Source organism: Pocillopora damicornis, chromosome 1, assembly GCF_964200805.1.
Source record: "Pocillopora damicornis chromosome 1, jaPocDami1.2, whole genome shotgun sequence".
Lineage (NCBI taxonomy): Eukaryota > Metazoa > Cnidaria > Anthozoa > Scleractinia > Pocilloporidae > Pocillopora > Pocillopora damicornis.
This window is the reverse complement of record NC_142670.1, coordinates 40,987,667-41,009,513: the sequence shown is the minus strand read 5'-3', so window position 1 is coordinate 41,009,513 and position 21,847 is coordinate 40,987,667. Positions and strand designations below refer to the sequence as shown.

At 36.7% G+C, this 21,847-nt stretch overlaps 4 protein-coding genes and 2 long non-coding RNA genes across 6 annotated transcripts; 4 read left to right on the top strand and 2 right to left on the bottom strand.

The window, feature by feature from the left end:
• Positions 1-305: 305 nt before the first annotated feature.
• LOC113667928 (uncharacterized) lies at positions 306-1,436 on the top strand. Its single transcript, XM_027183794.2, has one exon. The coding sequence runs from the start codon at positions 306-308 to the stop codon at positions 933-935; it is 630 nt and encodes a 209-aa protein (XP_027039595.2). The 3' UTR covers positions 936-1,436.
• A 568-nt stretch (positions 1,437-2,004) lies between these two features.
• On the bottom strand, positions 2,005-6,445 carry LOC113667926 (F-box only protein 16). The gene is made up of 7 exons (XM_027183792.2): positions 6,179-6,445; positions 6,038-6,073; positions 4,723-5,094; positions 4,359-4,561; positions 4,077-4,191; positions 2,962-3,142; positions 2,005-2,734 (listed from the first exon to the last, which is right to left on the bottom strand). The coding sequence occupies exons 1-7, from the start codon at positions 6,344-6,346 to the stop codon at positions 2,676-2,678; spliced, it is 1,134 nt and encodes a 377-aa protein (XP_027039593.2). The 5' UTR covers positions 6,347-6,445; the 3' UTR covers positions 2,005-2,675.
• Positions 6,446-6,476: 31 nt separating this feature from the next.
• LOC113667927 (uncharacterized) lies at positions 6,477-10,023 on the top strand. The gene is made up of 8 exons (XM_027183793.2): positions 6,477-6,701; positions 6,844-6,964; positions 7,254-7,326; positions 7,887-7,980; positions 8,207-8,325; positions 8,438-8,622; positions 8,810-8,886; positions 9,175-10,023. Exons 1-8 carry the CDS (start codon positions 6,549-6,551, stop codon positions 9,403-9,405), a joined length of 1,053 nt encoding a protein of 350 aa, XP_027039594.2. The 5' UTR covers positions 6,477-6,548; the 3' UTR covers positions 9,406-10,023.
• A 727-nt stretch (positions 10,024-10,750) lies between these two features.
• On the top strand, positions 10,751-12,871 carry LOC149053898 (uncharacterized). Its single transcript, XR_016184081.1, has 2 exons — positions 10,751-11,142; positions 11,368-12,871. It is a non-coding gene; the product is annotated as an uncharacterized LOC149053898 (long non-coding RNA).
• A 3,978-nt stretch (positions 12,872-16,849) lies between these two features.
• Positions 16,850-19,792, bottom strand: LOC149053897 (uncharacterized). The gene is made up of 2 exons (XR_016184039.1): positions 19,409-19,792; positions 16,850-19,183 (listed from the first exon to the last, which is right to left on the bottom strand). It is a non-coding gene; the product is annotated as an uncharacterized LOC149053897 (long non-coding RNA).
• A 66-nt stretch (positions 19,793-19,858) lies between these two features.
• On the top strand, positions 19,859-21,315 carry LOC149053896 (uncharacterized). Its single transcript, XM_089197656.1, has one exon. The coding sequence runs from the start codon at positions 19,902-19,904 to the stop codon at positions 21,162-21,164; it is 1,263 nt and encodes a 420-aa protein (XP_089053782.1). The 5' UTR covers positions 19,859-19,901; the 3' UTR covers positions 21,165-21,315.
• The last annotated feature ends 532 nt before the right edge of the window (positions 21,316-21,847 follow it).

Genomic DNA, 21,847 nt, shown 5'->3' with positions numbered 1-21,847 from the left:
TGAGTCTACATCCTTTGTTTGCATGTGACAAGCTATCAGATGGAACGTACGAGTCTAGGAATGCAAGGCAAATTCCAGCTTAGGTTAATGCTGTAAAACGCCGGTTAAAAGAAAAGATCTTTAATTGGCGAAAGTTGTTATACCATGGTATTAATGTGGTTAATTAACCCAGAACTTGGATACAACTTGGCGATTTGAGCATGAGAGAGAAAAATCCGAAAAACATTACTATGGAAATCAGGCTAGTCCAAGATTTTAGTCTGCCTCTGCGTCACTTTTGAGGAGATCTGTACCCTGATTTTGACATGGAAAGTTTTAAACCATCTAAATTTCCATTCGCCAATCGTCTGAATTGTCGGCAATGGCGAAGCGACACAGACTTGCAATCATCGCTTCCTCCGATCCAAAACCGCATCGAGGAAACGAAATCAAAGCAGCTAAATAGCAGCGGAATACGTCCGAGTCGACCTGGAACTCCCAACGTGTGTAGGGCACAAACATTGTTTTCTTGCGGTAAAACATCCAGGCTATCGCCAAGGACCTCCCCAAAACGACGCTCCCTGTCACTTGATTTGAGACCAGTTATAGAAGGAACTTGTTTAAGACGGCACAATGGTGGCTTAGCGGATAGCTCCACTAACGATGAGTGGAGCCCTCGGCCGTGTGTTCGAAGCCTTCCTCCCAGCCCGGCGTTACAGCGAAGCCTCCATCGTTCCTTGCGACACGTGTCGACTGATTCCGAACAGGTTGATGACAAGTTTAAAGATGATCGAATATTGAATTGGATTCGTGATGTTTCGGGGAAGACTTTTGATCAAAATAGTAACATTGACGACGATGACGAAGAAGTATTTAATAGTTCTTATGAAGCTAAGACTACAGAGGACCCTTGTGTTACTGGTCTTCCCGTCATTCAAGAAGGGCAAAAGGTTTAAATGAGAAAACCACAGGAAACACACTTCAGTCTATCATTTTTTTTATCTCTAAATACAGATTGGTTGCACGAAAGACAAAAGTCTCCCTTGGAGGATGTTGCTTAAAGAGGGCTTGTTTGTCTGCAATCCACTGTTGCGTAATTTTTAGTGCGATAACAGGATTGTATTTTATGTAGTTTATGCGCCTGAAATAAGATCACGACGCCAGCTACAAGAGTTGAAATACATTCAATCTGCACAACCAAGTTCAGCACTACTTGAACTTCATACATGCTTGACCAGTCCCGGCAGACATTAAATAATCAATTCACATCTTGCCTACCGTAAACCAAACCAGGAGTTACAAAGTCCAATTTCACAGGAGTTGTCATGAAAGAGTCCAAAATGTTCAAGGCATGACCCAATACTTTAAAAATGACCCAGAGTGTACTGAGGGCCTTTTTCCGTCTTATCTGAATATCAAAATACTGACGAAGATAAATAAAGACGAGTTGTAATAAAGAGAACTTTTGTTTCAATTCAGGAGGTCGATAAGGTTGAATTTTGGAGTAACATGGAAACGTTAATTTAATTGAGATTTAAAAAAAAAGAAAGAAACAGCATAAAAGATGGGAATAGTACTGTTTGAATCACGTGCTTCTTCCTCACTCGAATCAGTGTCCTTTCGTCTTTGTATCAGGCGAGTTTTCCATATGTAGAAAGCTGATCAGCCAATATTCACACTATTCGCGTCCAAAACTGAAACTTACTTTTAGTGTAATTCATAATTTTCACTTCGTAAAGAAAGCGAATCGAGAAGCAATCTCCTGTAAACGAAATAGACCTATGACGGCAACTTAGCCTTGACATTCATCATGAATGGATTTGGGGGGAATGGGACCAAAAGGGGGAGTGCCATCAGTTTTCCTCTATTTTCACCAGGGGGAGGGGTATAATAATATATTGTTAGTGTGTATTGTGGTTCCCATCTCTCTGAAATCCCCCCCCCCCCCGAACCTCTTTCTTTATTTGCTGCATTCACTGAACCCTTCTCTATTCACTGATGTGAGACAAAGTTTCCATTCTTCTCCTTTTTGCCAAAACTGTAATTCATTTTTAAAAAATATAAGCCATTAACTGCACTTATCATTATTTTTCTATTTCCATTTTGAATTCCAAGCAATGTACACAAAGCATGTTTAAAAATCCTTGCAACAAGCAATCTTAAGTGCAAACAAGAATTTATGGCACACTGATTCTACTGAACATGCATGCAGACAAAAGAAACTTAAGCTAACTCCTCTATTACCTTGTCCATATAAAATAAATAATTCCTACATTGGTAACAGGCTTTCATAAACGACAACCATATACATATGTTTCTTTTCTTTATAAGCAAATGTACATTGTTTTTTTTTAGTAGTGCTGATAACATGTACTATATGGCAAGATCTACTCTCTTGCACTACAGCCAACTTGGTGTAGGAGACTGCTTTTCTGTTGATGTAACACAGTGGCATACACTTATCAAGGGAGGTGAGGGTTGAAAATAGAGTTGTCTAGATTTCACTTCATCCACCATTCCTGCCTTCTCTTGGCCTTCTCGATGGCAAGTCCATAAGCTTTACTATTAGGTCAGCTATGACTTTAATTTCCAGAGCAGCAAGAGGACCAGTGACAGAGTACTACCTCCATTTCCTGACAGGGCAACTCACAGTGACCATACCAGGCATGACATACCCCAACATACATGTATGTTGTTTAGTCTGAGTCATATTCAGGTGGCCTCCGCCATGGCTGAATTTTAAATAAACCCTCAGCTGTAGCAGAGAAAATTAGAACAAATATTGATTGCTACAAGTGTGAACATTAGTACAAGTATGAATATTATGTTTTTGCTTTGAAAATTAAACATCAAAAGATCAATAACCAGCAGGAGTAGAGCCCATTAACAAATCCATATGGGCCTAATATCACATCATCTGAGTTTGCAGTCAACAAATAGAAATGAAAAAACTTAACATGAGTGTTAGAATACAGTATTTACCTGGTAGGTCCCTGGCACCTCTTGCATTTCCGAGTGTTTGAGCAGAAGGTTTTATGTCAGACCGAGCTGGTGGCCGACTGGCTTTCAGAGGTGTGATTGATGCCTGCACTGCCCAGTCTGGCCGACCTGTTCGTGAGTTTATTTTTGATCCACCAGGCTCTGATTCAGAGACAGAGTTTCCCTAATTTAAAAAAAATATGGCATGTGTTCCCATAAATGTGGGCACGGGATTCCTATTTTAGCTTGATTTCTAGCTTTAATTAATAGTTAACCTATTCAATTGATTTTAAACATTAACTCACCTACATCAGCATCATTATATTTGCACACAAGTAGTTGTTTCTAACTATCAGATCAGCTTTTCATAAGTGCAGGTAGTCAAACCAATAAAGTGAAGTAAATTGTCTCTCTCTAGTTGTTTGGGATAAATGTGATTCTCTTAAAATGAGCATTTAAATTGATCAAAAAAATCATTTATAGTGTTCCTAAAAGATAACCTGTTGTGGAATGGTACTGTATAAGCCAAATTGAACTCTACTTAAGCACATATTGCTGCACATAAATTGACTCAATGAATTAAAACACAAGACCAAATAATTTTTAATAGTAGCTTTTTCTTTAGTAGTAATAATGTATTTCATTTTATGCCTTGAATTAAATAAAAAATAGAAAATTTAGGTACTCAAGTCAGTAAGATTACCCTGACCTCAAACTCAGCACTTGCCACTACAGTACCAGCATCTGAATTATAATTATAAACTGAGTTTACATGACAGAGTACTTCTTCAGGGTATTTTTGATCACCCACTCTCTCCCTAAACCTTAATCACTGTTTTCAAACTCTGCAACAGGTGCTTTTAAGTTGGTTACATTGTGGTTAGTTTGTGGAAATTGTAATGCAATTAATTTGTTTTTGCCCTGGGCACTAAAGGCAGTGGAACGTATCGACATCCATCCAGCTTGAGGTAAGCATTTTCTTAAAAACAGGGACATGACCTACACTGTACCAATGACTCACCCTAATAACCCTTGAATTTATTCAAATCCAGTATTTATGGGAATTTGACATAAGTTTTCAATATTGTGGATCACTCTATAGAATGATCCTTACTTACAGTAACAGAGTGAATTCTTGGTTTGGTGGATTTAAATGCAGTTCCTTTCTTAGATGAGTACAGATGATCATGTTGATCACTATTATTCGACAGGTTTGTTGACATGTGGCACCGTCTGCAACAAAACAAATTGCAGAAGTAACGTCATGGAAAGTAATGAAAATTCTCTGAATGATGAACTAAAGTAAGCGGTATAAATCAGGAATCACAAGCTTTGTGCAATAACTGTTTTACTTTGCTATAGCATCTGTCAATTCCATTGCATATTATATACAAACTCACCTGCAGCCTCCTACATGTCCACCACTGGATGACTTCCTCTTGATGTCATCGGGATGTGGATCAGGACCCCGCCAGGGAGGAGCCTCCCAAGCTGTTGATGTTTTTTTGGTTCCTGTTCCTGCCTTTTTGTATAGGCTGCCTTGACTTAGGCTTTTTGACATCACTCTACCTGCTGGAATGGACTTTGGGGATCCTGGAGGAGACTGTTTGGTTTGAAAAATAATGTATTTTGAAAGAACTGAAAATTGCTGATAACACTTCTTTAGTGTGACTTACAACCTTCAAAAAATTGTAAAGAGCCGTTCTTTTCAATCAAATTAATGTTATCAAAGGTCTTAAAAATAAAATATAAAAATGATCTTACCTTTGGTCGAACATACTGTAATCCTTTAACACATTCCAGATAATGTCTTTTCCACACCCCTTGTTCAAAAGGTGTTGGCACAAATGGTAAAATCCAACCAAACTTAAAACATTTGGGCATCCAGATCTGATCAAGCTCAGACAAATATTTCCAGAACCAACAAACCTGTGCACATCGACAAAGACTTCGAGGATCCAAAAAGGACATGATGTAGATAGAAATGACACGTGGAAGCTTACGGGTAAAGTCCACATGTGTTATTGGAATTTTTTCATCAATCAGTGAGAATGTATATTGCAGCTGAGAATTCTTGCACTTTGATATTAGGATTTCGAGAACCAGTTTTCTTTGCACATCAGACCACCTGTCAAACTGTAAATGTGTATTACATGCATTAACAGCAGCATTCTCTAGGGATTTTGTAGCAGCCAGCCATTCAAAAATTTAGAAGGAGGAAAGAAAACACTGACTAGTAAGGGATAAAATAAATTTCAGATAAACAAGGCTATAATACTTCACTCTTTTGTCTAATTAATAAACAAGTAGCCAGAGAAAATTCCAGATGCAGGAGCTTCGAGAGAAATTATACCAGTAACCATCAATTGAAAGTAACAATCAAATCTCAGCTATTTGTGACTTTCGTCTGAATGTTTCTTATTTTGAAGACTACAAAATAAATACAGCTGTATTCAGTAACAGCTAGATAAGGTTTTATCAAACAATCACATGAACTAAGATGAGAGTGACCGTTGATGCAACGGTCACTCTCTTAGATAACTTGGACCACAATTGTGGTTAAAATTAAGCAAGGAAAAGAGAAATATTGGAACTTTGGCAACTTTTAGGACAACTATACGTGAGAAGGATGTAACATCATTTCTCGAAGGATGTGGGAGTAAATGTCGCCTATGCTTAGGTTAACTTGACGTACGCATATTAATACAGTCATATTCATTTTTAGTGTCCGAGCTCATATATTACATTGTGAATTCAGCACCCTGCTACAAAGTGTTATAGAGTAAAATTGTAACTTAGTTTTAAAGTGTAGAAGAGTACTTAGTCTGAATAATGTTATTTTCCTGCTTTTAAGATTCATAGTTTTTAATTAGATTTTTTAGTCTTAAAGGTGTCCCCAATTAATGCCAATAGGCACTAAAACGATTAGACACTTAAATAAAGGTCATGTATGTGTGTATGTATATATGTATGTTCTTAATCTCGAGTTGAGCGTTGTTTTCGTTTTAAAAAATAGAAACCCTATTGCGTTAGTTTTACATGGAACATTTATTAAGTGCTAAAGTAAATAAACACTTACCCAGTTACTGACAAGCTCTTTCCTTTCATCGAACAACTGCAAAATGAAAAAAATCATTTGTCCGTAAATGTCCTTTATCTGCACATATACTTAAATAGCAATCAATAGCGAGGGAAATACGACGACTCCCTGAATATAGACCTTTTCGTTTAAGTCTTGTTTCAATGGCGTCCAAGAACTTTTCACGCTGGACGGAGAGTTTTCAGGTGTTCTTTTGACTCTGGAGGCTGTTGCAACATTTTCTTTTGCCTTGAAGCTCTTAGTTTTAGCATAAGCACTAGAAGAAAAGTCTACAGCCCTGACAGACATCTGTAAAATATTTTTTTAGAATAAAAATAGACTAAGATGGACAAAACATCACAGTACATAGATGTGTCGAAAGCCGTTGTAAAGTCATGTTGATTATTAAGAAATCCGCTGACCATTATCTTGACTTGAGTCACACGGAAACTCCTTAGTGTAAACTGCACTAGACCTAGTGTCCACTCACTTTAAATATATCAAGACAAACATGGCGGATCCCAAAGAAAATAAACATCAGAAAACAAGTCATGTTCCCCGCCCTCCGGCAGTATTGTTTTATCATAAATCCATGAGTCAATTGGCAGAAAGTATCTGTGAACGGTGCAGCCGTGCACTGGATCAGTCATCAAGCACGAAACAAGTGAGACTTACTCTTTTCCAAATCTAAGCTTGAGAAGTGACCATCGATTTGATTGTGAATTTGTGATCAAACCATGGTGATAAATATATGCAGCGGTAAATTTGCATGAAAAATATCTTACAAGATTATTTATGTTGTTTAGAAAGAACTTTTATACTATCAACAAAGTGTGGAGTTGAGATCTGTATCATGGGAACAATTTCCGGATGGATGGCCAAACTTATTTATTGCAAATGCTAAACAAGATTGTGCAGGAAGAGATGGTATGTGAACGTTGTCAGCATTAGGGTATAAACTTAAAAGGTCTTGTCCTGTGTTTCAGCTTTTTAATGTCTGCCTTTGCTAATTTTTTTCTCCTTCAGTCATTTGAATGAGCACTGTACATGTTTCACTTTGTTTCGTTCATTAAAAAAAGAAAGAAAAAGGATATATATATATATATATATATATATATATATATATATATAAAATATAAATGTATATAATATATATGGATAAACCAAAACACAGACTTTCTATTTATATATACATATATATATTTCTGCATTGCAGTCATCTTTCTGGCAAGCTTCCACTCACCGGAAGTTGTGTTTGAGCAGCTTTCTGTTATTTATAAGATTCCCAGGTGAGATACATCAGGTGAACATTAAAACCACCAGTTATTTCAAGCCCAGGTTATTTTTTATACAAAAATTTCCACAGCTCAAGGGTTTGCTCACTATCCTTTTTTACAACCATTGCATGCTCTCAGGAAGAATGGGAAATGGTAAATACTCCAGATGAAACTGTGAAGAGTTTGTTAAAAATCTTATACCTTTTAAAGACATGAAGAGACTGCATCTATTAGCATTAGGATCTGATTTCTCCTCACAGCATCATTGCTAATTTAAGTACCAAGGTCATGAGAGTGGAGGATATGATTGTATACTTATTAAGAGAAGCTATAAACTGTTAAACAAATTAACCTTTCTAGTAACAAAAGAAATGTATAGGAAACAGCACTGAAAATGTGTAAAATGATGTTAGGCTGTAAAAGTTGAAGATTTTAAAACTCCATGATTATATCTTAGAAAATAAGAGAAATTTGGAAGCCTTATGCATTACTTTTGGGAGCAAAGAGGTTTCCTGAAGGATAGGTAAACAATAATTTCTCCCTTTTTTAATCATCTGTTTACATTCTCACAGGCTATTGGCTCGATCATTTACTGCTATTGTACCATACTTTCCAACTGGAACAATGGAAAGGGAGGAAACAGAGGGTCAAGTTGCTACTGCAAAGGTATTACCAGGATGAGTGATTAACTTTGAACTTATTGTCTTTGGTATGTAAGCAGTACCAAACTCAAAAAACACAAGCAAATGGTATACAGTCTGATCTGTTCAAAAGGAACCCACTTCCTAATTTTTGGAGTGTTTAACTTGCATGTGCTTTACTGTTGTGTATTACTGGACAAGATGTACATTGGAAATGTAATACAACAGGTGGACTTGTTTCTCTCCCATAGACTCTGGCCATTTTGTTGTCCACTGTTCCATTGACTGCCAGAGGACCATCTCAGATAATGGTATTTGATATTCATGCCCTGCAGGAAAGATTCTATTTCACTGACAATGTAATTCCAAGGTAATACTCTTAGGAGAGGAATTTCCCATGTTATTGGAAGATCATATTTTAAATATGGGGTTGATTAATGCCATAATGTAATTTCAGATGTTCTTGATTTTAATTCATGCAGATTGGAGACAGCCATTCCTTTGCTTCTACGAGAGATAATGATGCTAAGCAAAGACAATGCCATTAGCATTGCTTTTCCTGATGATGGTGCATTCAAGAGGTTTCATACCATGTTTAAATCCTTCCCAACTATCACTTGCACAAAAATCCGTGACAAGGACCACAGAATTGTGAAAGTCAAAGATGGTAGCTTTGATAACATTGTGATTTCATTTTATGGCTCTTTGAATGATAAATTGCTTATCAACAATTTAAGTACAAGTAAATAGGTCAGAGTTGAACTGAATTGAGAACATCCATTGTTAGTCATTGATGACCCACTTGACCATGTAGGCCTTCAGTTAACTTTGTATCTGTTTATCTGGATTTCAAGGTGACCCAGCTGGACATCATGTGATCATCGTTGATGACCTTGTGATGACAGGAGGGACCTTAGTGGAGTGTGCTAAAGTAAGAGTGTAGATATGGTACCTGCCAGTTTATAATATACATGTGAATACTTGAAACAATGAAAACAAAAAAGAAGCTGCAAACTCTGAGGTATTTTCCTTTTATCTTAACATATTTCCTGTCTCTAACTGGTGCTCATTGATACCTTGACATAACTTCATCCTCACTTAAAACCTCATTACTGGTACGCAGGGCTAATAATATAGGTAAAGATAGGAATAGAATGGTATCAGGCTTAGAATATAGCCAATCATAACCTACACACTTACAAACCCTTTGTTTTGCCAGGCTTTGTTGTCAGCTGGAGCGGTGAAGATCAGTGCATATGTAACACATGCTGTGTTTCCTAAAGATTCGTGGAAGCTGTTCACAGACTGTGAAGTGCCCTTCAGCAAGTTCTACATAACAGATTCAATCCCACATGCCACCAGTATTGCTCAGTACTCTCCTTTTAAACTACTTTCCTTGTGTGACTCCATATCTGAGACTCTACTGGGCTTTGATCTACTACAGAGCTGATTTCAAATGACTATCTTTAGTGTTGTTAAGAAGAAGCTTTGTTGCGTCAATATTATGGAGCATTGTTTATACTATGGTGGGAAATAAAAAATAGATTTGTATTACATGGGAAGTAAAGTTACAACAGTTATTTTGTTAGTTATAGTAGTTAGGTATATTTTATTATTATCTGGTAGCAGGTTGCTCTTGTTACACATTCATATAATGGCCACTTCAGATGTCAAAATAAGTTGTATTCAAATGTTATTTTAGTAAAGAAGTTCACAAATGTAAACACTCATGTTTTAGTGTTTTGTACAATAGACAGTTGTTGATGTATTAGCAAGATTATGAGTACACCCGCATTGCATGCCTACATGTACGTAATCAACCATGACACTTTGCTTCCTTAGTTCTACCATGTGCTTGGTGTAAGATGGCGACGGTTGTTTATTAAATTATTTTTCAGTACTCACTCATCACCTCCTGATCTCCCAATTTTTGAAGCAAATCAACAACAGTCACCGTACAAAGATGGTATGCAAGGAGTCATGCTATAGCCAGATATCTAATTAGTTCCTGGTGTGCATAGAATTATAGCAAAAAAAAAAAGAAATAAACTTAGAATTATATAAAAAATCAGTAATCACTTCCTTATTGTTGAAGTCTTCATTAGGGCCCTCACTACTAAAGACAAAATTGAAAAAAGACAATCTTATTGAATCATCATCTTTCTTTGATTTGCAAAGAACAAGACATGGTGCATAACAGAGATTTCTCTCAATCTTGTAATCCCAAAGAATTATACCAGCCAATCTGAACTGACCAAAACAATGATATTGTTGAGTTTTATAGGATTTCAAAATTTTCACTTAGGACCAAAGATGAACGCATAAGCTTCAGCCAAAAGGCAAAGGAATGGGGGAATGCTCAGAAGGCCAGGTTTTTCTTTTCTTCGTTTTTTTTCTTTCTTTTTTTTTCAGAGAGTGGGACTAACCCTGAATCCCGAAAAACCAATCGGTAACCCTCAACAGAGGAAATCAAAGAAACTTTTTGTTGCATCAGAAATCTAAATCTAGTGCTAATACATAGGCTAACTAGGAGTCAGTACAAGAGCGAAGACAAAATTAAGTGCGTGTGGGTATTTTTTTTTTCCTCGCTAGCACCTTGCAGAAGATTATTTCAAAACTTGTGCCGGTGGGTTGTGCACTAGTGTGCCTGTGCACTTCCCTATTAAACAACATGATCTCGAGACCGAAATTACGATTATCGTTATTTCTAAATTGGCACCAAATTTATGGATATAGTAATTTCGTGGCACTCTTTACCAATCCTCTTTACACGTGTTAAATAAAGAGAAGGACTCGGTTCCACTGTCTTACAACAATCAAGATGGCGGAGGAAAGGGGTAAATGTGCGTTCAGTTGTGATCAGCATGATCTCGACACCAAAATAACGATTACCGTTATTTCTAAATTGGCCCTGAAATAACGAATATCATAATTTCAGTGCATGTCTGAGACCTTCGGGCTCGAAGCTTGGGAACTAGTATTCAGGGAAAGATAAAATGGCGGCTTACGGCGGCGAAGGAAATCTCAGTAGTTTAATATTTAGCGTGAAAAGGCTTGGGTGTTGTGATCTGGTTCTCAAGTAAAAAAAAAATCACGGTCTGCAATGGCCCTACCACCTTTTGAACAACAAGAAAACATTGAAACGGTGGTAAAAAGCAGCAAGTTTCGAAGTCTAAACGAAAGATGGGTAAGCTGAGTTTCAGTCAAATATCATGACATTTGGGATGTAATTTCGATACCGAATAAATAGTTCTACATGGTTATACACGCATAGGATTCTGTTGTGTTCACGTGAAGGCCATTTCAGCCATTCCTGCCACTTGTAAGTGGTAGGAAATAAAAGATATGTATAGTTGTTTCGTATTGAAGCCCTGTGAAATCAAAAATTTGATTTATTTCTTCTTTGTTTTAGGTGGTCATTATCCATTACTTTTGGAAGTCGATGCTGATGAGAAAGAAAAAATGTTTATGATTATTTCTTCTCTCGAACATTTTACTATTTAGGTACCAAATAATCTTGATATTGAAGATCATTGCATCCATTATGAAAAAATTACCCTTGATTGCTTTGTCAACTGGAATGTATAATGTAATATACCTTGTGATTTGTGGGATTTTCACAAGTAAACTAGAAATACTTGAAGAGGGTAATGATGTACTTAATGCAGAGCATTTGGTACAAAGTCTGCTTTGCTGTAATCTACCTGAAGGTGCTTTTTATATGCTAGTAAGACTTGCACAGCCCAGTCAAAATGTTTTTGAGTAGTAGAAAAGCTGGCCAAACCTCTTCCTGAAAAGCAGTCTGAAAAATGTGAAGTTAGCGGAAGGTACTTCATTGTAGGCGGCCAAATTGTAAGCTGCCAGCCCATTTTGAGTGAGCAGTAAAACTCAAGATTGGCTATTTTAGCTAATTTTATTGAGAACCAAATTCCCAGCAACGGGCACAATTTTACTGGGCTATTTGTTATTTAACTACTTAGTAATATTCTTATTAAAATTTACTGCATTCCTTTCTAATAATTTGCTGTTGATTGTATGCTGTATATAGCTTATGATTTGTGTGATTTTCACAAGTAAATTAGAAATACCTGAAGATGGTAATGATGTACTAGATAATGTACTTGATGCAAAGCTATTTTGGTGCAAAGTGTGTGCCTTGTCTGTAGGTGATTTTGCATGCTAATAAGACTTGTAATTCAAATAATACACATCAGCTGGAGTGGGAATATTAAAAGAAAAATAATAATATTTAGCTATACCAAGTTCTGGTTTTATGTCCAAAGTGTGTGCCTTGTCCATAGGTGATTTTGCATGCTAATAAGACTTGTAATTCAAATAATACACATCAGCTGGAGTGGGAATATTAAAAGAAAAATAATAATATTTAGCTATACCAAGTTCTGGTTTTATGTCCAAATTAAGCACTTAGTTGAAGATCACTGCACTGCTCAGGTCCAGAAGGCTGAAAGAGTACTGTCTGCTGTTAGTTTGATTTTTGTCATTTCTATTGATTTATTTTATTTATCAATGTTTCTTTGAATTGTAATTCATTGATCTCTTTCAATAGTGCAGGTTCGCTCATGTAACCTAATCTCCCACTTATGTATGTATGTATGGATGAGCTCAGTCAAAATGTTTTTGAGTGGAAGGCAAGCTGGTGATAGTAATAGGCAGCAGAGGCTGAACCTTGTCTTGAATGGAAGTGCGAAAAGTGTGAAGTTAGCGGCAGCTATATTGTGGCAGGCAGCCAAATTGTCAGCTGTGGCACATTTTGACTGGGCTGATTGTGTGTAGTATATATGTGCACTTCTTTTAGGGTGTTAAACAGGTTAAAGTACCAAGAAATCCTCTGTGATAACTTGATAATTCAAGATGTAAAAATTTTAAATAATAAGGTAAAGCTTGATCATTCTTAAGAGTTTCCATTTGTTCTGGAAATTTGGGGGAGGGTCAGGGGAGCATTATTTATACATAAATAATGTACATAAAAAGTAAAAAAAAAGGCCCAAGGTAAAATCCCAATTTGTTTTAAGAGTTAATTTTATTAAGAGAAAACCCTGGATATAGCTTGGGATTTGTGTGATTTTCAAAAATTGTTAGGAACCTTGTTAATTTTCAGCTTCAAGAACACAAGTACATAATCTTTAGTGCAGCCCTCTTTTCTCCCCGCCATTATTCTAATTTTTTTTATCAAGTTTCCTTTTTCTTGTGTGCAATTAATTTATTGTCTTTACAGGTGAAATTTTAATATCTGCTAGCACAATTATCTCTGCTAAGAGTGTCTACCATCACTCTTGCCGGTCTCATGCCCAAAACGCTGCAAACTAGCTGAAACTACATGTATTTCGTAAAATTGCAATGAAATCTATCTAAAAACACCAAAATCCGGCAGAACGCACGAGTTTTTGCCAAATTTTACGCAAAAGTTGACAAAAGCGCTCAAATTCGACCTGAAAAACACTTTTTTTTTTTTTTTTCAAAAATCAGCCTATTTTACATTCAAAAGCACGATATCTTTAACAAAATAGGGATACAATCCATGTGAAAACACTTATTCCAGCTAAAACGCAGTCTTCTCAGTAAAATTTGGGCTGATTTTACCCACTTTTTGTGTAAATAGCTGCCAAAACCCTCTAAACTAGCTGGAACTACATGTTTTTCACAAGATCGCCATAAAATCTTGAAACTTTGCTTTAGGGACCTTTATGCCTCCAAAACGAGTTTTTACTTTAAAAAAAATGGAATTAGCAAAGATGTTAAAGGGGAAAAAGCTGTGAGAAAGGAGAAGTTTAGTGTTGCTGTGTGATATGCCGCCCAGATATATCAATTTATTAATTTAACGCCTTTAGCCGTGGGCAGAAGTTTTTCTCTAGACTAAGAGGACCCTCCCTATGTTGACGAACCTCAATAACTCGTTGATTTTACTGTTTTTACACAGATTTGATTTTAACCATATTCGCCAAAATAACTGCCAAAACACGGCAAACCAGTATCTCGGCCAAGAGCGATATTGGCCATTTCACACATCCTTATTAGATATGAATTTTATTAAAGATTGTCATTCTAGCATATGTTGGCTAGTTACCACAGGTTTCTTGATTTTCATGGGAAAGTGGCATTGGTTGGTACCATGACCAATCTCCTCGACTTTCCCATGATTTTCATAGGATGTTAGCGACCCATACTTCGAACCTCAGTTGTTTTTTTTTTTTTTTTACATTGGCGCGAGTTTCACAACTTTCTTGTGGTTTGGCATTGACTCAGAGTTGGGCTTATTTTTATGGCTAATCCATCGGCGACTTTCTCATGATTTTCTTGGGTTCTCAACAGTGACACGCACTTTGGAACCATAATTTTATAAATATGTCAACACTGGCAAATACTGCTAAAATCTACACTCTACTAAACTCCATGTACCACAATATCCACACAACTGCGTGTGCCTACTTGAAAATCCTAACCCTAACCCTAAAACTATCCAGTTAGCCTAGTATTGTATTGCTGGTTTGAGTGACTAAACTGGCTCAAATGATCCAGCTGCTTAAAAATCTAAGCACAGAGTAAGTTTAAAAGATTCAATTTTGTAAGGTTTCGAAACAGTTCCAAAATTAACATGCACATAGCTCAGTGTAAAACATCGAAGCTTCTAGGACTTCTTATGATTCCTACGAACGTACACACCTAATGCACGTCAATTTGCCTTTGTTGTCCTCGAACGATCACGTCTTCATGGTAACGTGGTGTAAGAACTGTACAGCACTTTATAAATATATGTTTTACTTGACGGTAAAAGTTTGAATCCGTACAAGGAAACGTAACGGAAACAGGCGATGATAATATTCCGTTGACAGAAATGCAACGGAAACGTGTCGTCATATTTCCGTTCAGGAATCATAACGGAAACATAACAGGTCCAAGGAAGAAGTGAATGATGTGGAAACATAGAGTTTCATTTTTCCGAATTACGGAATCATGCTATTTCGTCCTGTGCTCACTCTAACTCTGTGCTATCCTAAACCTAACCCAAACCCCAAACCAATCCTAAGCTATGGTAAAGGGTTTAAGTCAGGGTTGAGGATAGGGTTAGGGCAGGAGCCCATTACCTGGTTAGGGTTAGAGTTTGGGTTGCTTCGGGTCAGAGGGGTTTAGTGTTACAATCAGGGTTAGGGCTAGGGTAAAATTATGCCTAGAGTTAGCGGGGTTTAGTGTTAGAATTAGGGTTAAGGCTAGGATGAGGCTATGCTTAGGGTTGGCGTTAATATTTTTCTACAAGCATTCAATTGCAGGGTTTTTGGTATTGTGTTTGTAAATTTCAGTAACTACTTGAAAGTTTACTGAAAAACAAACGATAGGCCGACTGGTACACTTACAGGATAGATAGAGAAGGTTGGGGTTAGGGTTAGTGTTAGAGGGTCTGCGGTTGAGGTTAGGGCTAGGGTGAAGGTTTGGGGTTAGGGTTTGGGGGTAGGGTTAGTGTTTAGGGTAAGGGTGTAAGCCTCTTCAAAAATATTTTAAAGAAGATTTTGTCACCTTTTTCACTTAAATAACCACCTGAAGAATTTTGACCAGTTAGATTATTTGAAGCGGTTGGATTAATTTTGATTGGGGTTTAATAACTTTTAGTAGTTGGATGATTATTTTTACCAGTTGAACCACTGTAATATGCTGGATCTTTTTAACTAATGTTACCATCCTTACCTGAATTATTTGAACCAATTGCACTGGTTAGACATGCATTATCCAGTTAGACCATTTCAACTGGTTGGATTATTTAAACCAGTTTGTCCATTTTAGATATTGGCATCATTTTATCAAGTTGGATCATGTTAACCAGTCGCACCATTTTACTAAGTGAGATCGTTTCTTCCGATTGGACCATGTCACGTAATTAAAATCTTTTCACCGTTTAAACCATTTTATCTTGTTTTGGCTGGTTGGACCATGTTAACCAGTTGCATCATTTTGACTGGAGTGAAAAGTTCCGTTCTTAACCCGAGCCCTAACCCTAACCCGGGTTAGGGTTAGGGTTAGGATAGCTCGCAGCTAGAGTTAGGGCTTGGGTAGGGTGGGATTATGATTAGGCTGAGGGTCACAATTTTTTCTGAAAACATCCAATTTTTTTTTGGTATTGTGTTTGGCTCTAAACTTTAACAACTACTTGAAAGTTTGCTTGAAATCAAAATATACCATTTTTTGCCAAAATAACTGCCAAAATGCGCAATTCGGGCCTTTTTTATCAATTTACACTTGGTTTAAGCTTGGTTTTTGTGTTTTCCCACAGACTCTTAAACTATTTTGCTGAGAACATTTTTTGCAGCGTTTTTAAAACTGAAATAAGCTTATTTTTGCAAAAAAAACAAACGTGTTTTTCAGTCGAATTTAGTGTTTTTGTCAACTTTAGCGAAAAATTTTGCAAAAATCGTACATTTCTGCCGTATTTTAGAGTTTTTAGACAGATTTCGTCGCGATCTTGTGAAAAACATGTAGTTTCAAGCTAGTTTTCAGTGTTTTGGCAGTTATCTTGTCAAAAAATGGGTAAGTCAGCGCAATTGTTTTTTTTTTTTGTTTTTAAGGTTTTGTTTGCCCAAATTTTACTGAGAACACTGTGTGTTAGCTTGTCTCCATTGTTTTTTCGCAGATTCTATCGCTGTTTTGCTGAAAACATAACGTTTCAGCTTGTTTGCATCGTTTTTGGTCGTGAAATAAGCTAATTTTTGCAAAAGGAAAAAAACCTGTTTTTCAGCCCAAATTGACATAAAGGATACAGAAGAACATTTGCTTATTGCCTTTTTTTTTGTCCTTACTCATGAAGTTGATTTTGGCATTTCAAACAAAAACTCTGCTAGAGCATTAATTGAATGACATATCATGCACTTACTTTGAAGGAAGAACACTTTTTTTTTTTTAATTCAGAAAAATACCTTTTTATTTTTTTTTAAGGACTGCTGGATATAACCTGTACAACCAAGATGAATTTACATTCATTATTTGTCATAACTTACACTAAATTAGAAATTCAAGTATGAAATGAGGGTACTAGCCCTTTAATAGTGTTCAAAATTTCCATATGCAGGGGTACTTGTGGCTACTGGAGAAGAATCAGTCTTTAACCCTTCACCCCCCCCAAGGGAGATAATAAGTACAGATATCCTCTTCCCTAGGGGCAACTAGCTCAAAAGTGAGTGATCTCAAGGGCCCTCCAAAAACGTTTTCTACAGCAATAACTAAGCTCTACAGAAGCACACTATGCAGACAAAAGGTGTAAGAGAATCAATGAATTCTTTAATTCTTGGTCCCTCCCAGGCCAACCTATTGTACAAATCTCATGACATCTGTTCCAGTTTCATCAGTCAATTTTTCAAGCTTCAAGCTTTTCCTGCAATTATGTACTTGTTCTTAAAGCTGAAAACTAACAAGGTTCCTGTAAATTAAGTTTACATAACAACCTAACAATTTGTGAAAATCACACAAATCCCAAGCTATATCCAGAATTATGCTCTTAATAAAATAAACTTTTAAAGCAAATTGGGATTTTGCCCTAGTTCTTTTTATTTTTTTGTTACTTTTTAAATACATTTGTATAAATAATGCTCCCCTAACTCTCCCCAAAACTTTTAGAACAGATGCAAACTCTTAAGAATGATCAAGCTTTACCTTATTATTAAAAATTTTTTACATCTTAGACTACCAAGTTATCACAGAGGTTTTTTTCGGTACTTTGACCTGTTTAACACCTAAAAAGAAGAACACATACATAACACACACACAATCAGCCAGGTCAAAATGTGCTGCAGCCAACAATTTGGCCACCTACAATGAAATAGCTGCCAATTTCACACATGTCAGACTTCTATTCAGGACAAGATTTGGCCTCTGCTGCCTATTACTATTGCCAGCTTGCCTGCCACTCAAAATTTCAACTGAGATTGTACATAAATACATGTGGGATTAGGTTACACGAGCGAACCTGCACTATTGAAAGAGGTCAATGAATTATAACTCAAAGAAACATTGATAAATAAAATAAATCAATAGAAATGACAAAAATTAAACTAACAGCAGACAGCACTTTTTTGGCCTTCGGGGCCTGATCAGTGCAGTGATCTTCAACTAAGTGCTTAATTTGGACATAAAACCAAAACTTGTTATGGTTAAATATTATTATTTTTCTTTCAATATTCCCATTCCAGCTGATGTATATTATTTGAATAACAAATCTTATTAGCATGTTAAAATCACCTGAGGACAAGGCATACACTTTGTGCCAAAATTGCTTTGCATCAAGTACGTTATCTAGTACATCATTACCATCTTCAGGTATTTCTAATTTACTCTTGAAAATCACACAAATCATAAGCTATATACAGCATACAATTGGCAGCAAATTATTAAAAAGGAATGCAGTAATCTTTAATAATAAGAGTAGCTAAATAACAAATAGCCTAGTCAAAATGTGCCGGTAACCAGGGATTTGGCTTTCCACACAGAACATTTGTTAGGCGTCTAGTCTGGACAAGGTTTGGTCTCTACCTTCTGTTACTATAGCCAGCTTGCCTACTTCTAAAAAACGTTTTGACTAAGCTGAAAAAAATGTTTGAGAGAAAAATGGCCACAACAAGCCCACTTACTGCAAAATAAGAAACATAAAAGTAACACTTCAAATTAATACAGAATATAAGCCTTGCAGGATTTGGCTCTCAATAAAATTAGTTAAAATAGCCGATCTTGAGTTTAACTACTCACTCAAAATGGGCTGACAGCCTGCAATTTGGCCACCTACAATGAAGTATCTTCCACTGACTTCACACCTTTCAGACTGCTTTTCAGGATGAGGTTTGGCCTCTGCTGCCTATAATTACAACAGCCAGCTTGACTACTACTAAAGAACATTTTGACTGGGCTGTGCAAGTGTTACTAGCATATAAAAAGCACCTTCAGGTAGATTACAGCAAAGCAGACTTTGTACCAAAACACTTTGCATTAAGTACATCATTACCCTCTACAGGTATTTCTAGTTAACATGTGAAAATCCCAAAAATCACAAGGTATATTACATCATACATGTTGACAAAGCAATCAGGGGTACATTTTTCATAATAGGATGCAATGGTCTTCAGTATCAAGATTATTTGGTACCTAAATAGTAAAATGTTCGAGAGAAGAAATAATCATAAACATTTTTTCTTTCTCATCAGTATCGACTTCCAAAAGTAATGGATAATGACCACCTAAAACAAAGAAGAAATAAATCAAATTTTTGATTTCACAGGGCTTCAATACGAAACAACTATACATATCTTTTATTTCCTACCACTTACAAGTGGCAGGAATGGCTGAAATGGCCTTCACGTGAACACAACAGAATCCTATCCGTGTATAACCATGTAGAACTATTTATTCGGTATCGAAATTACATCCCAAATGTCATGATATTTGACTGAAACTCAGCTTACCCATCTTTCGTTTAGACTTCGAAACTTGCTGCTTTTTACCACCGTTTCAATGTTTTCTTGTTGTTCAAAAGGTGGTAGGGCCATTGCAGACCGTGATTTTTTTTTTACTTGAGAACCAGATCACAACACCCAAGCCTTTTCACGCTAAAATATTAAACTACCGAGATTTCCTTCGCCGCCGTAAGCCGCCATTTTATCTTTCCCTGAATACTAGTTCCCAAGCTTCGAGCCCGAAGGTCTCAGACATGCACTGAAATTATGATATTCGTTATTTCAGGGCCAATTTAGAAATAACGATAATCGTTATCTTGGTGTCGAGATCATGCTGATCACAACTGAACGCACATTTACCCCTTTCCTCCGCCATCTTGAATGTTGTAAGACAGTGGAACCGAGTCCTTCTCTTTATTTAACACGGTAAAGTATTGCCTGATTTCATGGCGCGCGGGAGACTGGCACTACCGGATTTTTGCGGACTTTTTCCAGATTCAAAATGGCTGCAAGCAATCCAAAAACTCATCTAAAATGTGGATCAAAATTGTCTACTTTTGAGGCAATCAAATGTGATATATCACCAGAAAACTTGCCATCACTCGGCAAAGAAAGTTTGAAGCAACATTGTAAGGAATTGAGGCTAAAGGTCACCGGGGAAAAGCAAGAACTTGTTGAAAGGTTGGCTCCTCTAGGGAAATCTGCTGAACTATTCCAGAAGAAAGTACTTCGCATTAGTCAAACTTATAAATTCTCCACCTCACTTGAAGCCTCGGAAGTTCCTCCTCCATCGGCAAATTGGAAAATAATAGGAAGAAATGAAGATTCTAACGTCCCTGTGGTTAACGAAAATACTATTCGAGACTACCAAAAAGCCAAATACGCAGGTAAAAAAGGTCAGTACCGAAAGGCGCACCTTATGTTTTCTTCGAGGCGAATAACGTCTGTGAAAATGATGGAAAGCAATTCTAAACGCTCATTTGTAAAAGCAAACATCCTCAAATCCTACACAGGAAGTATTTCCCGTCCTGTAACCATAATGTTTGTTGGTAATACACCTACCCAAGCATATTGTCCTTGTGCAGTGGGGAAAAGTGGATTGTGCTGTCATGCAATCGCCTTGCTGATGCAGTTGAATTATTTTAGAGAACATAAGAAGCTGTTTCTTCATATGACTTGCACAGAAAAATTACAAAAATGGCACCTGAAAGGACCTGCATGTAATAGAACAATAAAGTCAGCATCACAGATCAAGCTGAAGTATTTGAGAAATCTCAGAGGAGCAAGAAGGGATATAAAAAAAAGAAGAAAGAAGAAAAAAATTGTAGAGCAAAATAAGGAAAGAAGTGATTTCAGTGATTGGTATAAACGTGATGTGATTGAAATAGAAAGGAAAATCATGGAGAATATTGCAAAAAAGAAATCAGTTGAAAACCATGTTTATTCAGTGTTGTCCAGATACAAGAAGAAATCTGGCTTGTTTTTACATTTAAGATATAAAACAGAGTATGAAAGAAGGGAGAAAGGACGAGATCATGACAAAGAAGTATTAAAACCAAGATTTCAGGCAGGTACTGAGTCAATTTGGAGGCCACAGATATCAACTGAGTCAAAGGATGATTCATGCAGCAGCAGCCCATCTGACCAGTCATTCCAGAATGAAAAGATTATCATTCCTTTATTGAAAAAGCAGAATTATTTGGAAGTTGAGCAGTGTTCTAATGAATGGAGAGCACTAAGAGTTGGGAGTTTATGGTTTTCCTGAGGACAAACAAATAAGCTTCGACAACAGGTTTACTAGCTGAAGCAACTTTAGTTAAGGTGTAATATTCTCCTTCCGTTTTCCAGAACGCTTTACAGTATCGACTGGCACAACTCCAATGCCAAGAGGTCTTATGGCGGCGATTATCGACCGACATTTTGAATCAGGAATAGTACATGAGGAGTACGTGAGAAGTTAAATATTGTTTGTGCCCAGCTGGACGCCATAGTAAGAAAACTGCTGTCCTTGATCTGTTTTGACATTTTTCGATCAAAGTGATATCGGAATGCTTTAATTGATGTGCCGGACGATAAGAGTAAGCTAAGAGAAGACATATTTATTATTTTAAAGAGGTGTACATTATATTGCTTTGTTTATTAATTTTTTCCTGGGTGCAGTGATAGTAAAAGTAAGTTCCATTTTTATTTTGTCGATCAAACGTAGATTACATGTCTGGACCGGAAACAGTTAAAGGGTTTTTTCGCGTTCCAAAATAGTTTTTGCCAGAGTAATATTTTTTCTGAGTTGGTTTTGCGCGCATACATACTTATCTTCCCTGTGCTCTTTCCCATTCCGTAGTCATCACGTATTAAGGAAGGCTAGTGCGGACACCGTAATGCACGTAGTTGTACGTAATTGTCCAACTCTAGGTCGAGTTTTACCGTTCGATCTGTTACAGTCGCAAC

Coding starts and splice junctions, on each gene's coding strand:
- LOC113667928 (XM_027183794.2), top strand. CDS start 306: ATGGAAAGTTTTAAACCATCTAAATTTCCATTCGCCAATCGTCTGAAT.
- LOC113667926 (XM_027183792.2), bottom strand. CDS start 6,346: ATGTCTGTCAGGGCTGTAGACTTTTCTTCTAGTGCTTATGCTAAAACT. Junction 6,074..6,178: donor AACAAGACTTAAACGAAAAG/GTCTATATTCAG, acceptor TTCATTTTGCAG/TTGTTCGATGAAAGGAAAGA. Junction 4,192..4,358: donor GGACATGTAGGAGGCTGCAG/GTGAGTTTGTAT, acceptor GTTTTGTTGCAG/ACGGTGCCACATGTCAACAA.
- LOC113667927 (XM_027183793.2), top strand. CDS start 6,549: ATGGCGGATCCCAAAGAAAATAAACATCAGAAAACAAGTCATGTTCCC. Junction 6,702..6,843: donor AGTCATCAAGCACGAAACAA/GTGAGACTTACT, acceptor TATGTTGTTTAG/AAAGAACTTTTATACTATCA. Junction 8,326..8,437: donor ACTGACAATGTAATTCCAAG/GTAATACTCTTA, acceptor TAATTCATGCAG/ATTGGAGACAGCCATTCCTT.
- LOC149053896 (XM_089197656.1), top strand. CDS start 19,902: ATGGCTGCAAGCAATCCAAAAACTCATCTAAAATGTGGATCAAAATTG.